At 41.0% G+C, this 14,777-nt stretch overlaps 2 protein-coding genes across 2 annotated transcripts; both read left to right on the top strand.

The window, feature by feature from the left end:
* The first annotated feature begins 851 nt into the window (after positions 1-851).
* zmynd19 (zinc finger, MYND-type containing 19) lies at positions 852-6,875 on the top strand. Its single transcript, XM_010738544.3, has 6 exons — positions 852-1,140; positions 2,748-2,807; positions 2,896-3,002; positions 3,420-3,560; positions 3,934-4,114; positions 4,274-6,875. Exons 1-6 carry the CDS (start codon positions 1,090-1,092, stop codon positions 4,415-4,417), a joined length of 684 nt encoding a protein of 227 aa, XP_010736846.1. The 5' UTR covers positions 852-1,089; the 3' UTR covers positions 4,418-6,875.
* A 2,685-nt stretch (positions 6,876-9,560) lies between these two features.
* On the top strand, positions 9,561-11,370 carry tmem141 (transmembrane protein 141). The gene is made up of 5 exons (XM_019271724.2): positions 9,561-9,726; positions 9,911-9,977; positions 10,674-10,757; positions 10,869-10,979; positions 11,146-11,370. The coding sequence occupies exons 1-5, from the start codon at positions 9,673-9,675 to the stop codon at positions 11,205-11,207; spliced, it is 378 nt and encodes a 125-aa protein (XP_019127269.2). The 5' UTR covers positions 9,561-9,672; the 3' UTR covers positions 11,208-11,370.
* The last annotated feature ends 3,407 nt before the right edge of the window (positions 11,371-14,777 follow it).

The raw sequence follows: 14,777 nt of genomic DNA, 5'->3' as shown, positions 1-14,777 counted from the left end.
AGTCAATCTCCATAAGCCCCCCCATGTTAAAATGTTCCACTTCACAGCAGAAATAAACATGTTTACAGCCTGGTACAAAAACAGTTTTTTGGTCTATAGGTAATTTCCACGTTCATTACAGCTGTACTGAATTGCATTCATGCATTTCACTCTAGTTGGTAGCTTTGTAACACTAAATCCTATACACACTGGTCCTTTAACCGATCCATGGTAAAAGTGATAATTCTATGGAGCTAGAAGAGTAACTTTTTTTGGCATTGAAAACAAAAGCTGACTAGAAAAAGTAAACATTAGCACTGAAACACTTGTGAAAAAAGAAAAAAAAGATATTGGCAAATATATATATACACACACACACACACACACACACACACATTATATAAGAATCAATAAGAATCAATCAATGAAATAAACACAGGCATTAAAAATGATTACATTTTAACATGATGTGTCACACTGATTTTTTAGGTTTCTTGTGTGGCAGCAGTAGGTTTCCTCAGTTTTTCAATGACAATCTGTTCTTTTTATTCACAGTTTGACAGCATGGCCTGGCTGCTGACATTTTTCAGTAACAATACTTTGTTTTCAGTGCAATACGTGTCTTTTTCAATGCCAATAATTTTCTTTTTTTCAGCTCAGGTTTCGTTTTCAATGCCAACATTTAAAGGCTAGCTTCATGTATAATCCCACCCAGCGATCAACCATTTCGCGCGAAAACGTCTGGAAGTGGTCACGAGAGTGTAATGACGTTATAACTGAAACAGGCGGCGCTTAGTAACGGTGGATTTCTATTGGACAGCGTGCTCCGACGTGTCGTCTTAAAACACGTAACGTCGCGTCTGATTGGTCGCTCTGTTTAGTGGCTCGTCCCGCCCCCCCCTCCCCAGCAGCTCGCTCGGCTTTCCTGCGCCAGCGGTGGTGTGTCACCGAGGCTGGGCTGCTGCTGCCGGAGAGACCCGGAGTCAGGGCGAACACCCGAACTGGCATCGCAGCGGGGCTGAGGGGCTGCCCCTGCGAGTTTAAAAACCCGAAACACTGCTTAGGTCGGATCCTACGCCTGTCTCCAGTCACCACCGCCCGTCCTTCCTGATGTCGGACTTCAAGCTCGGGATCGTACGGCTCGGCCGTGTGGCCGGGAAGGTGAGCTGGATCCCAGGGCTGCCATGTGCGGCCGGGGGGGGGAAAGGGCCCGCTGGGAACCACAAAAAGGCGATGGAAAAACAGGTTTCGCGGTGATGAGTCGGTGCTAGTCAACCTCTTTAATCACTATCAGGCTTTTGCCGACGCGGGAGTAGCTGAGATTGACCGATTTTAGCCTGGTTTGAACGGATTAGAGAAGCCGGCCGTGCCGAGCCAGACTGGGTTTCCGTGCCGCCACACAGGCTCGCTACGAAGCTAACGCTAACTAGCATGTAGCCGGTTAGCTGTGACAGCTAGCGCCAAACGGCGGAATAGCGGCACAAAGGTAAACACGGCGGTGCTTACTTGGTGGTTACCGGTGTCGGGTCTCGTACAGACGGAGGGCACGGTTGTTGTTTTTGTTTTTTTTTCTCCCGTACGGCGGCTCATATGTTTGTAACGGTCGGCGGTGGGAGTTAGCATTGCCACGCTAGCTGTGTTATTTGGATTACACGGTGAAGTGTCTGCTAATGAGGAAGCCAGCGCCATGCTCCATCAACTCATTCTTTTGTGCAACGTGACAAAGCACCGGCAGCTCAACCCCCCTCCAAAAACTTACATCTTTATTTATGCCTTGATTTATATAAATATGTCCACATGGATGTGATGTTAAACTAGTGTTGGTGCAAGAAAATACCTCCTCTGTGGTTGCTGCTCGTCTCACAACACACACACTCACAGGGTGTTTGTGTGTGTGTTTTTTTTTTTGTTTTGTTGCAGCTGCCCACCTGCTGAGTGTCAGTGCTCCTGTCAACAGTCGTATAACTGATTTACATGATGTCACCCCTGTTAAGATCCACACAATAGTCTGGCAGTCGTGACCAAGTGTCACATTGCATGTTTCGACCTTTTGGTATGTGTGCCATGCTCAATGTGGCATGGGGGGGTGATTACTGTCACATGCATTTGTAAGTCCCCCCCCCATCAGGTAGCTCTTAAATAGTCATGTGCTCATTTTTATTTATTATTTCTTTCCCCTTAAACATGTTCCCACCCCCCCACATGGTTAAAAAAGAAAGTTGAGCGGAAACAAAAGTTGCTCACGTGGATATTCGAGTCCATCCTCTCTATTTATGTCTGTGTCGAAGCTGTCACATGCGCACGTGCAGGCAAATTCCCCAAGTAGGAGTTTAAACATGCCTCCCGGGCCGCTTCTTATCATTCGTGAATGTTGCGGCCTCTGCAAACATGCAACTTTTGAACAAACGCCGTTGTTTGACTTCCAAAACAAACCAGTTGAATTGTGCATAAATGTACACTAAAGCTGATTTATTTACCAGCAGCATGTGATTAGTAAATAAATACTGGAGGTGGTTCTGTAATAGGCAATCATCCCTCTACTAGAAAAGTTATTTGCCAACTATTGGGCTTATCTTATAACTTTGATACATGTGTTCTGTTCTGCTCCCACATAGCCGTCTCTTCTCTTTTAGATTCCTCGTAAATGTTCCCTAAATGTTGCTTTTAGTGAGTTGTCATCTTTCTAAAAGCGGGGCCATAAAATGCCAGTTGAGTCGTTGTGCTTGTTTCGGGTGTTAACATGAAAACTTTTCTCTCTCGTTTCTCAGACAAAATACACACTGATCGATGAGCAGGACATACCTCTTGTGGAGAACTATGCGTTTGAGGTAAACTACAAGGACCGCAGTGCAAATTTTCTGCCAATTATTGCTGACGCAGCTTTTTCTAACGACGCCAATGTAAATCCAATTCCAGGCGCGCATGGAGGTAGACGCGGACGGCAACGGAGCGAAGATCTTTGCCTACGCGTTCGACATTGGTAAAGGCCGCTGGGCAGGACGGCCGTTACATGAGCTCCTCTGGTACGTAACTATCATCACATCAAGTGTGGAATAATCTATTTTATTTTTGTTGGGGGTTTAAAACTCTGTTGGCAAGCTTTAATGTTGCGAAAGTGTCCTTGATCAAAGTTCTGAATACGACCTCCGGATATAAATGAGTGTTGTTTCAGCTGTCTGATTGAAAGCAGTTTAAATCACTTAAAGACTGCTGTAGAAGTTGATGCAACTGCAGACAACCGAGGGCTGCACAGGATGCATCTCTCGTCCTTCTGTCTCTTAAGAAGCAAGATTTTTGTATCATTACAAGTGATCCGTTCCTGACCCTGCCCTCCTAAACAAATTTCCTGTAGGTTCCAGCCTGATCTTAATGAGCTGTTGCTCGTTGTTTTCTAACTGACTGGTTACTGACTTCTGATTTGAACGCATGTCTTAACCCAGGGAGAAGCACAGAGGAGGCATCGCCCCGAGTTTTCAAGTCATCCACATCAACTCGGTGACCGTCGACAACCGGCTAGACAACCTGCGACTGGTGCCAGTGGGTTGGAGCCCCAAGCCGGAGGAGATTTCCAGCAAGCAGAGGTAGGACTGCAGCTGGACTGGTGCTAAAAGGCTGAATTTTGATTCTGTAGGAACATGGCGTACCGCATGAGCCGGATGTTTTGTCTTTAAGCAAAGCCCAAAGACAGTTTGAGGTTCATTGCCGTCCTAGCGTAGCCTGGACAACGGAGACCTCGAGGAGATATGGATGTCTAAACATATTTTATCAATACTCTGACATTTTAAAACAAAGATGAGATTATTTTTCACCATGGGTCACACAAAATTAGCACCAAGCTGGGCTCTGCTGACATTTAGTGGTTAAAAAAAGTGTATATTTCAGTGTAAATATTTGTTGTTTACCGTGTATTATGTGCCTAATATTTCTTTTTTCCATAATCTCCTACTTGTCCAGAGAGCAGTCTCTGTACTGGCTGGCCATCCAGCAGGTACCGGCCGACCCTGTGGAGGAGCAGTATCTGGAGCTAAGCCGCACACGCTACTACAACGCTAACGGGGAGCTGGTGGAGGAAGAGGAGTGCTCTTGCACCTATTATGAGTGTCACTATCCTCCTTGTTCACTCATTGAGAGGAGGGTATGTACTGGCATTCAGTGATTTTTTAATCACCTTTTATTTTGTGTGAAATCAGCTACAAGACATCCACGTGTTGATGCGATTGGCAAAATTGTCACCATAGGAATCACAGGACCAGGCTCTGAGCCAACAGTGATCTTGTTCCTCATCTTTTCACAGCTCCGGGAGTTCAACATCTGCGGCCGCTGCCAGGTGGCACGTTACTGCGGCTCCCAGTGCCAGCAGAGGGACTGGCCCGCCCACAAGAAGCAGTGTCGCGAGCGCAAGCGGGTGCTGGCCCTGGAGTCGGAGCCCGAACGATGATCTGCCCTCATCCTCGCCTGGGAGAGGAGGAGGGAGGACAGGGGGCGGGGAGGGGTAGGGCACGGTTATTAGACTTTTGGGAGGGGAGCGGGGGATGAAGTGCAAAACGAGTGGGAGGGGGGGGATTGCTGACAAGAGACTAACGACAGAGGACAATGTTGGTTACTTGATTGTTTGACGGATTCAGGGGGTAAGAAGATGGAGGAGGGGAAGGAGGATAACGCAAAAAGACATCTGCCACTTCCCAGAACTGGTAATTCTCCATAGCTTGCTTTTCATGTGGATGACGGGGAAAGGTATTATTTGGTTTTTTTTTGTTTGTTTGTTTTTTTTTTTCTTTATTTTTCTCGAGGAGGGAGACCCTCGAGCTCTACCTGCTGCTATGGTTTTGTATGTGAGGGGGGTGGAAAAAGTTGTCTTGCTGATGAACTGGACAAGCTTCTTTGAACCACAGTACGGACAGTCGTCGTCGTCATCCACTTTTGTTCCTCCACCCGGCCCGCTGGGTGTGGTGACGTCTGTGCAAACAGGGGTGGGTGGGGGGGGGGGGACCCCAGGGGCTGCAGTACCCGTCGTTCAGCTGGTACAATGGGACATGGACCTTTTCACTGTATCGCTCCCTTTTCTGACCTCTCTGGTGCACATGGCTGCTGTCTTCATGGTCATCGACACCTTTAGCCGCTGCCTCCCTGTCTGTCGTATCCCCTCTACGCCACCCCCACGCAGCCAACCACGACACACATCAGATAGATTTCACTGATTAAATCACACTACCAGTATTGAGTGTGTGTGTGTGTGTGAGAGCGTGTGTGTGTGTGTGTGTGCGTATGTATGCTTGTGTGTGTGCTGCCAATATGTACTGAAGGACATTGACATGGTCAACGTGGCTCATGGGCAGGGTTAATGTATGTCTTCTATCTTCTTAAAGGGGCCATATTACACAGTTTTAAATTTCATATTTAATCATAAATTGGTAGGTTTCAAATATTTTCACTGTTCTATAATAAAGTAGCTGCCAAATAAAGGCTGTAATTTTTTTTTTTGTAGAAGTTTTCTTGACCCCATTATCATTATTTTTCTATCAATTTGGTCAGACTTGTTTTTGTTTTACGACGAGATACAAAGTTTTAATCGCCTGAAGTGACTGGATTTGTTCAAATTCAAATCAAAATTTGTCCAGTTACTATTTAAAAAGCTGGTCTTGGTGTTATTGGTACTTTAACAGGGCTTGTTTTACATGATCCCACACAAACAAACTTCTTATGTTGATCACAGATAAAAAGAGACAGCTCTCTCATGATCACAAAATAAGCATTTCATGTTATGAACGAGGAAACAAAATGTAAGACACTATCTCTACCAAAGTCTACTATGACCTGTAGTTTGGCACTCCTGTATCAGCTGGTTTAAATCCCTCCAGTCAGTTGTTCTTTGCTGTTTTTTTTGTTGTTTTTTTTTAACAGACACCTGTCTTTTCAATTGTATTTTTGCATCTGCAGGGTTACGGTATGTTTGTGTCGGACTCACAGGGCGGGGCGGGAGGGGGTTTAGCACTCAGTTTCTCGTGAGAGTTTGCTCTAAGGGTTATTTTTTTGAAGAAATTCTATCAATGGAGCTATATTTATTTAAAACATTTTGATTGTGAAACATGTTTTTGTCCTGGTGATATTTGAAGGCAAACATTATAAAAAGAAAAAAAAAAGTGGGACCTTTTTTTATGTCGCATCTTTTTGGGCAGGGAGGGGGACTGAACATTTCAACCCCGTCACTTGATTTTTGTTTTGTTTTTTTTTCCTGATCCTGAGCGAGTGAGTCCTCCTCAGTATTGCCCTTCCAGATTTTCAATGAAAACACTGCACACCATCATTGTCACTAAAATCTTCCATGTGAGAGGAGTGTAAAACTTGAATCCCACCTCCCCCCCTTTACACACATTTTTTTTTTTATGATGGAGAGTGGTTTTATGAACGGAACCATTTCCTGCTTCTTTTTTTGTTTGTTTGTTTGTTTTCTAAGACACAACAGTCCAAGTGAAATTGTTCTGTGTCGACTCTATCCTCAATCGCCTGCCTTCCTTGTATTACCTACAATGCACACCTGCTTATTGTGTCCTCTTGTGTCTTAGGTGAGGAGTCCAGACACTTAGTAAGCATGTAAGTCACAGATGTACATGCGACTCATTGATTGTTTATTTTGTATGTGTGTGTGAACAGGTTTTCAACACTGCACTAAAAATCTGGCTCCCATGTTTAGCGTATTTGTCATAGATGGGTTTGAAGGGAGGGGGTGTGATTTTTGGATTTGGAGTGTACAGATTGTGTCTAAAATCTTTTTTGTTTTGTAAGAATATAAACATTAATCACCTAGAAATAAAGAGCTACAATATGTGAATGGAAGTTGGGGATAACTGACAGTTGCTTTTCCAATGTAAAATGATAATAAATAAAAATGAACCTCATTTCTCGGAGTCGTTAGAAGTGTGAATAACAGCGAGAGATGTGGTAAAAGGTTTCAAATATGTTTCAGAGATTCCACTACAAGAAGGTCAAATACCAAGAGAGGTATTCATACCAAAGTTTGAGAACCAGTGATCTAGACATATTTGATATTACAGCTGTTTTACAACCAACAGGAGAGAGAGCAGTCATAGTTAAATACATCTACAAACTTCTATCTGCTTACAGCTCTATAGTGTGTTATAAATCATGTATTAAATGTTCACATACAATCTATAAATGTTAAATCGGGGAGGTTAAAATTTACATTTGGTCGTTTAGCTGATGCTTTTTATCCAAAGCGACTTAGAAAAAGGCAAAAATCAAGGTACAGTGCGACAAGGACATGTTAATGCAGCAATAAGTACTACTCATAGATAGATTTAGCATGTTCAGTTGTTAGTAGTGCTCGGACTAGGAGGTTTTTAAAGGTAGAGAAGGCTACCTAATCTGGTAAGGAACTGGTAGCACGTTCCGCCAATGGGGAACAACAGACGAGAAAAGTTTGGATTGCCCATTCATTGGAGGAATGCAGCGGTCTGTAGGTAACATATGCCTGTGTAAGGGAGTTCAAGTACGTGGGGGCAGAACAGGAGACTATCTACTTTCTTTCTAATATTTTTTTTTTGTTACAAATATTTAGGATTCACCCAACATTGCCTTTAAATGTTAGGACTGTTGCGAAAATGATGAGTAAATCATTTGGTCTAGAGGTTTTAAAGTGTGAGGCAGGCCTCCCCATGGGGACTCCAAACCGTTTCAGGGGAGGCTCAGTGAATGGAAGTACATATTAAATTAAAAGGACACACAGAATAGCCTAAATGTGTGTGGTTTGGTTAAAGATAGCAATAGATAGTTTTCAGGAAACTAATAAATGTCTTAGGACAGACCTTTTTCGTGTAGTCTCAAGTTATGTCGAACAGCAACATTAGGTCATCTTGGCTCTTGAGTGTCTCTGGGATCAAATGACAATCATGATTCTATCGGCGTCCAGGAATTGAGCAAAACTGAACTAAAGGGAACAGATGGGTTGCATTTTTCCAGGTTCCTTTGAGGGAAGCCCCACAGTGTCAGACTTTAAAACCCCTAATTTAGTTGATTAATAGTAAATCAACAGTTCATTTGAATCATTTATCGAGTAAACATTTGCTGGTTTAAACCTCAATTTGGAAAATTCTCTGTTTTCTATAATTATATATGCCATTTTGTCAATTTCTGAAAGAAATTATCATTAGTTGTAGTTATATTTATGTTCCCCAATGTTTATATGAAATGTTTTTTATCCCTGAATGGTTACCTTTTTTGCATAGATGAGATTTAGACTGGAAGATGCAGCAAAAGAGGTCATCTACATGATATCTGCTGATATTTGATCTCCCATTTACACCACTTCCAACAAGCTGCTCAGTCAGATAACACCCTCCATCACTGCCCACATCCGATTTGATCATGAGTTGCATGTTGTCTCCAAAGATCACTGCAGTTAAAACTAATTCACCGTCCAGTTTGTGGACTCACAGCCCTCAAAGTTGGTGTCAATGACCCGTCTCTCTTCATGGTTCCTGGTGGGAGTAAATCTGACAAAACCTCAGAACATACTAAAACATACTTTCTTTAACTCTGCGTCATTTTTATCTCTGATCTATTATTTTGTCTTAGTCCTGTGTAACAAGTAACAGATGTCCAGCTGCTCTGCTGTAACTTTAGCCTCTGTTGTTACTTGTTTCTCAGCGGTAGTTGGATTCCTCCCATCTGCCTCTTCTTCTGCTTCTTCTTCTGCTTCTTCCCGCCCTCTGCAGAACCCTTCTCCTCTTTGAGGTCACTGTGGTTCATTGGAGGGGTCACAGAGGTCAGCAGGCTGCCTAAGGTTACACATGGCATTAACAAACACAAAGACAGGTTACTATGATGACTTTATTTAAGCACCAACTTTCATCTGTTAATCTGTTTACTGTAGGTATTTATTTGCAGGTCTGGCAACTAGAACATTAATATACTCGTTTAGTGAAGAGCAAAGTATTAAAGAAGCACAAAAAATGATTCGTAATGATAGATGATAAGTGTATAAACCATGCTATACCTTGTGTTGTGTTGTGAATCTTTGAAGATCTAATAAAAGCTGCAGGATCCAGAGGTTAAATCAGAAAAACACATTTCTACAACATGAATGACCATGATTAATTAAAATTTTGAATACAGGGCTTTTTAGATTAGGTTTAACTTTATTGTCATTGCACAAAATACTAAGACAACAAAATGCAGTTTAGCATCTTACCAGAAGTGCAGAGTATGTACAGTGAGAGTTAATTAAGATATGTACAGTATGAACGGTGGGGGCGTAAATACAAGTTATACAGGTTAAACTGGTCAACATTATACAGAATAAACAGCTGGATGTGAATAACACATTTTATATGCATCTCGTGTTAAAGCGATTGACAGAATGAATATTGAACAGTATTATATGTATAGTATTATATAAATGTGTTAATGTGTTTCATAAATTATTCTGATTTATTTAGATGTTTTTTTCATAATATATGATTTTTTTTATTTAGTATTTTTGTTTTTTCATTACAAAAACTGAACTTTTCATTGTGGAGACGCTGCAGTACAACCTCCTCAGCTTTAGACGTCGCTATTGTTTTTATACACACAGCTGTTCCTCTCTCTCTTTGGTTTGTATCAGTCGTGTTTTGTATACACACTCAGCGTGAGCTGGTGTTATTCTTCTCCTAGACTTCACAACAAGGCAACACAATGGTGAATCTCGGTCTCAGTAAAGTGGACGATCAGCTGGTAGCGAAACACCCGGTGGGTTTATGTTTCTGTGTCTCTGCTCACCTCTGCTGTGTGTTGATCTCTGCAGGACACTGACAGTGAAATTAAAATTACTGCTGCTGCTGCTGCAGCACACGCTGAAACCTCTATGAGAGATTACATAGAAATGTTTGAACAGGGTGAATGGTGCAGTAAAAGTTTGTTTTCTCACCTGCAGGGTTTACAGAGATATGCTGCCTGTCAGTCTTATGCCTTCATGAAGGGAACTGGGAGCTTTATACTTGGTAAGTGATGTGTTTGAATTTCAGCATTTCAGTCCCAGAACTGACCAAATGTTTCATTAATCCTACATGTTTAAAGACAAGTAAGATTATGTATGTTTTCTTTATATTTACATGGAGAGAACAATATGTTCTTCCTTACCTTAAACTATAATTCTATTATATCATTTCTATTATCATTTATCTTAGGCATGAGGTAGATGATAATAGAAATGAGGTGCACAAGAATTTCCCTTCCGGTATCAATTATCTTTCTATCTCAGGCCATTATGTACAGCAGGGGGAGCTACATGCTGCAAATGTTTAAAACAGGATGTTCTTTACATTGCGCACACATAACTTAAAACATCAAAGTGATGATGGTTGAACAATAGCCAGAATTTTATGATGATATAAGCTTGATATCAGAGTTCAGATCTGTTCTGATTTAGTTTAGTTTGTCCTCTGATACAAATTAGCATTAGGTCAGTCAAACGTAAAAACTTCATGAGCAATCTGTGCACACCATCACTTTCTAAATACTAACCTGAAACCAGTTGTTCGAAAAAAAGAAAGAAAAAAGAACTGAACATTCAAGAGGACAATTGTGCTAATGATTTGTGATGTACTAATAAAAGCTGATTTTTAATTGGCCAGAAAAAGCTCAGATGTTCTTCACAGCTGCTTGATGTGCTTAATGTGTCCTGTGTTGTTTTACAGGTGTTGCCACTTTATTTGGCATTCAGAAGGCTCTCCAGAGAAAGTTTCCTTATCCTCTTCAATGGAACCTGCTCATTTCGATAGGTGTTTACACATAAGACCTCAACAATTATTTGCTCTCTATCCGCCCATGCTTCCTCTCAGCTTACTTCTTTACCACTGTTTTTCTAACCGTGCCTCTCTCTTCTCTCTTAGTGGGGTCTTCAGTGGGAAGTTATGCAGTGACTCGCTGGGAAACGCAGAAATGCTCAGACCTTTGGTTGTTGCTAGAAACAGGCAAAGTCCCGGACAGATCGCCACCTCAGGGTGAGTGTAGTGTGCAACTGCAGACCTGCTCACAAGCCCTCACTTTCTATACATACATTCATACTAGAAAACTATGAAATTGTCTTGTTGTCTGCCTTGTTAACTTTAAATAGGAAAATACTCTCGGTGCGTGCTGTGTGTTCATCTGTGTCTGTTTGTTTTTCAGCGTCTATGCCAGAGGAATCAAAAGGGCCTGAAAAAACAAAATATGGTGACATTATGGAATAAACATAGTTTTAAACCTGTGTATTTATTGTATATAACTGCACCTCAGAAAATGCATTATATGGTGGAGAGCATGGGTGTGAGATGGTACATGCTGTAATTCTGTATATTGATGTATATTCTCATGTATTTCTGCAATACATCACGAGAATAAAGTATTTTTTTGTCATTTGGTTCAGTTTGTGAAGTTTTTGAATTTCATAACATCATTACTGCATGTATAAACAGATGAGTTTCTTGTATAAGAGGTCAGGAATTAGCTCATGTTTTTTTGTTTTTACACAGAATTCAATGTTAAGCTCATGATCCAGTATTATTATTTGTATTTGTTTGACATGCAACAAAATTAACACTACATTGCCAAAACCAGCCACTAGTTGTCACAGTCGTGCTGTATAGCTCATGGGATTTGCAGAGCTTCATTATTATAGTCACGTGTGGCTCAACCAAACCATTTAATGACCAGTTTTTAAGTTAAATTACACACTGGTCATTTTAATCGTGTATGTCTTGGACTACAGAGAGCAAATCGTGGTGGAATGATTCATTTTATATAAGTAAACATTCTCAGCTATTAAAAATGCTCAGGGCAGCAGTGTAATCCACGTGAAATCATATACGGTTGCTGATTTAAACCACTGTGTTAAGTTCAGTTATAAACCCTGCCATATCTCAGGATGACAAAATATTAATCTGTTTTGGACTTATATCAGCAATCTGTGTGCTAAAAATATACATTTGTTAAGGTGAGGTACAAATTTATACTGACAGCATGAGCAGTGGGTATAAAGAATAGGAAGATAAAATAAATGTAGAAGTCTTTGGAAATAATTATTTGTAGTTTTTTAAATAAAGAATGTGTTATTGAGGCGTAAAAACACTGTCGGACCAACTCTTTGTTGTATATTTGTTATTCAAAAGTCAATTGTTATTAATATAATGCACTTGAATGCACTTATTGTAAGCTGTAAGTAGGATAAATATCATGTATTATATTTTTACACCCACATGTTCCTGTTTTTAATCAAACAGAGACAATGTACCTATGTACCCTGTAATAAAAAATGATAGACAGACAGAGTGGTTCAATAATCTCAAGGGGAAATTAAACAATTATTAAAGCCTACATACTGTATATTGTATAAATGCACATAGATAAATAAGATATAATAGAAGGAATGAGTATACCAATGTATTTACATGCTGCACCACAGACATTTAATACCCAGCTTCCTATGAGGAACAGAGGGGAATACTGCTGATCCTGGTGTGGCGAGTACCCAAAGTTGAATTTAAACCTGCCATCCTCATATTATGTCCCCCTTTACACGGTCAGATGTTGTCAAATTATTAAACATTGAACAAAAATCAAGTTCCTTTAAAAACTCTGTCCAGATCCTGAAGAGTTGCTCTTTATTCTACAACTGTTGCCAGTGTTGCTCCTGCTGAAGTGCTGAAAATTGCTTTAAATGTATGTAAATGAGTTATTTTTAGATTTTAGAAGTTGGAGTAAATGAAAAACTTTAAAAACATCCAGTCTCTGTCGGCACAGAATCATTTTGTGTTGTTTACTTTTTTTTAAATCACACTGTGACTAATTTATGTGCATAGCTAAACTAGTTCTTACAATAAGGTGTTGGTAACATAAATTCTGTATCATGGAGTGCAAGCCTGTGAAACAATGGAGTCTTTCAAGCATGCTTTACCACCTTACGAATAAATAAAGCGACCAAAGTCCAGGCCCTTGATTTGTGGAGAACAAGCCAAAGAAAGTCCACTAATTCTGAGAGACGAAAACACAAGCTGACACCCACACCATGGGACACATTCAGTGTAAACGCCTGGATTGGTGACCATCATAGTAAAGCCAGTATGAACAACGATATTTTATTTTGCTGTAATCTGAATTCACCCCCATACTTTTTCCACCTTGCTCTTGTCCTCCCACTGTAATTTAAATCTGCTCTAACACCTCCAAGACTTGAAGGTTTTTTATTCTCTTTCTGTGTCTCCATCCAAAAATAAGCTCTCAAATCCTTTGTCACATGCACACTGATGCAGCTGAAGGAAAAGACTTAGAGAAACAGCGAGCAAACAGGAGATAATGAGGGTAAAGAGTGCGTGTGTGTGTAAGTGTGTTACATTAGAGGACTGACTGGGTAGTGAAGCTGAGGATCAGTACATGTCCAGCAAGTAAAACAAACAGTGGTATGGACTGACCTTTTGGCACGCATGGCAACTACAGGCATGGTTTATAAAGCCTAAAGTGCTGCTGCAGCAGCAGCAGCAATTGCATGTGCATGACAACACGAGAGAAAAGAGAGCCGAGGAGAGCAGGAGTGAGTGCTCATTTGTCTGACCCTGTGAGTCGAGTGATCACACAGAGCTGAGCTGATGTGGACAGCGTTCTCCTTTTTCTTTCACTTTCTGCCTTTCTTCAGGGTTATATAACAATGAAGCCTGAAATACAAGTCCACAGAAAGCCACTCTTGAGCCACATCTCTACTCCGAAAGACTGTTGTTGAGTATTTGAACATCTGATCTGATGTGGCCCTTCTCTCTACCCTCGAGCTGTAATCAATCCCAGCAAATTAATGTGTTAACAAAAACAACTGGTGTGTTATCGACTGTCACATGTGTTTGTTGTGAGGGGATTTATTGATTGTGTGTCCTCTCTTTCGGGCCTCTCTTCTCATAAATAAAACTGTACAGTGCATTTGATGAACATAATGGGCAAAATATGTGAGTCAATATCAGGTTTGGCAGGAAACATAACGGCATTGCGTCAGGCAAGTCAAATTACAGGGAATCCTTTGTGATAGTGTCTTCAACACTGATCACCGCTTAAGCTTTTGGACGGTTAAGAGCTCAAGTCTGGGCAGGCCAGAGAGAAACATGGGTCTGTGCAGGGACTGAGAGTTTTCCTGACTCATTGCTAAAGACAGAAGTGTCCCTGAAGTGCTAGTAATTGTTGACTCTGTGAAAGTTCAAGTTGAGTACAGCGATGCAGCTTTCCAGCCTGATCCTATCAGTACTGATCTGAAAACCTTGATATACATCACATTATAGAATATAAAGGCTGATGCTTGATGAAGGGGTCCTCTGAAGGAGGAAGAAACACTTTGTTGAGATAGGATTATTTGTTGCTATTGTTGTCAATTGATGGCAGCCTTATTTGGGGGTGAGGTTGCCTGACGAGGGGGCCAGGTACCCCGTGTGTGGACCGGCCCCGAACAGCGTGGAACTTACGGAAGCCCTAAGCATGTCGAAATAAAAATGTTTTCTCATGATCTTAAGATAATGACATTTTACGAGATAGCAGCAGAATTCATTTGAGGTCTTGCAAAAAGGATAGTCTAGTACATTAAATCATTGCAGGAGACATCATGCAGTGCAGCAGTGTCAGGGGAGCAGGAGAATGTTGCAAACGCAATGATTTAATACACTTGACTATCCTTTTGTTTTCTCAAGATCTGAAATTATTTATGACATTATTTTAGGAAAACAACGTTTTGTTATCTTGAGATAGAAAATGATCTTGGGATAATAACATTTCCTATTTTGACCTAATGA

This window comes from Larimichthys crocea, chromosome IX (assembly GCF_000972845.2).
Source record: "Larimichthys crocea isolate SSNF chromosome IX, L_crocea_2.0, whole genome shotgun sequence".
NCBI lineage: Eukaryota > Metazoa > Chordata > Actinopteri > Sciaenidae > Larimichthys > Larimichthys crocea.
Note: the sequence above shows the minus strand (reverse complement) of the source record. Positions and strands in the feature narration are given on the sequence as shown.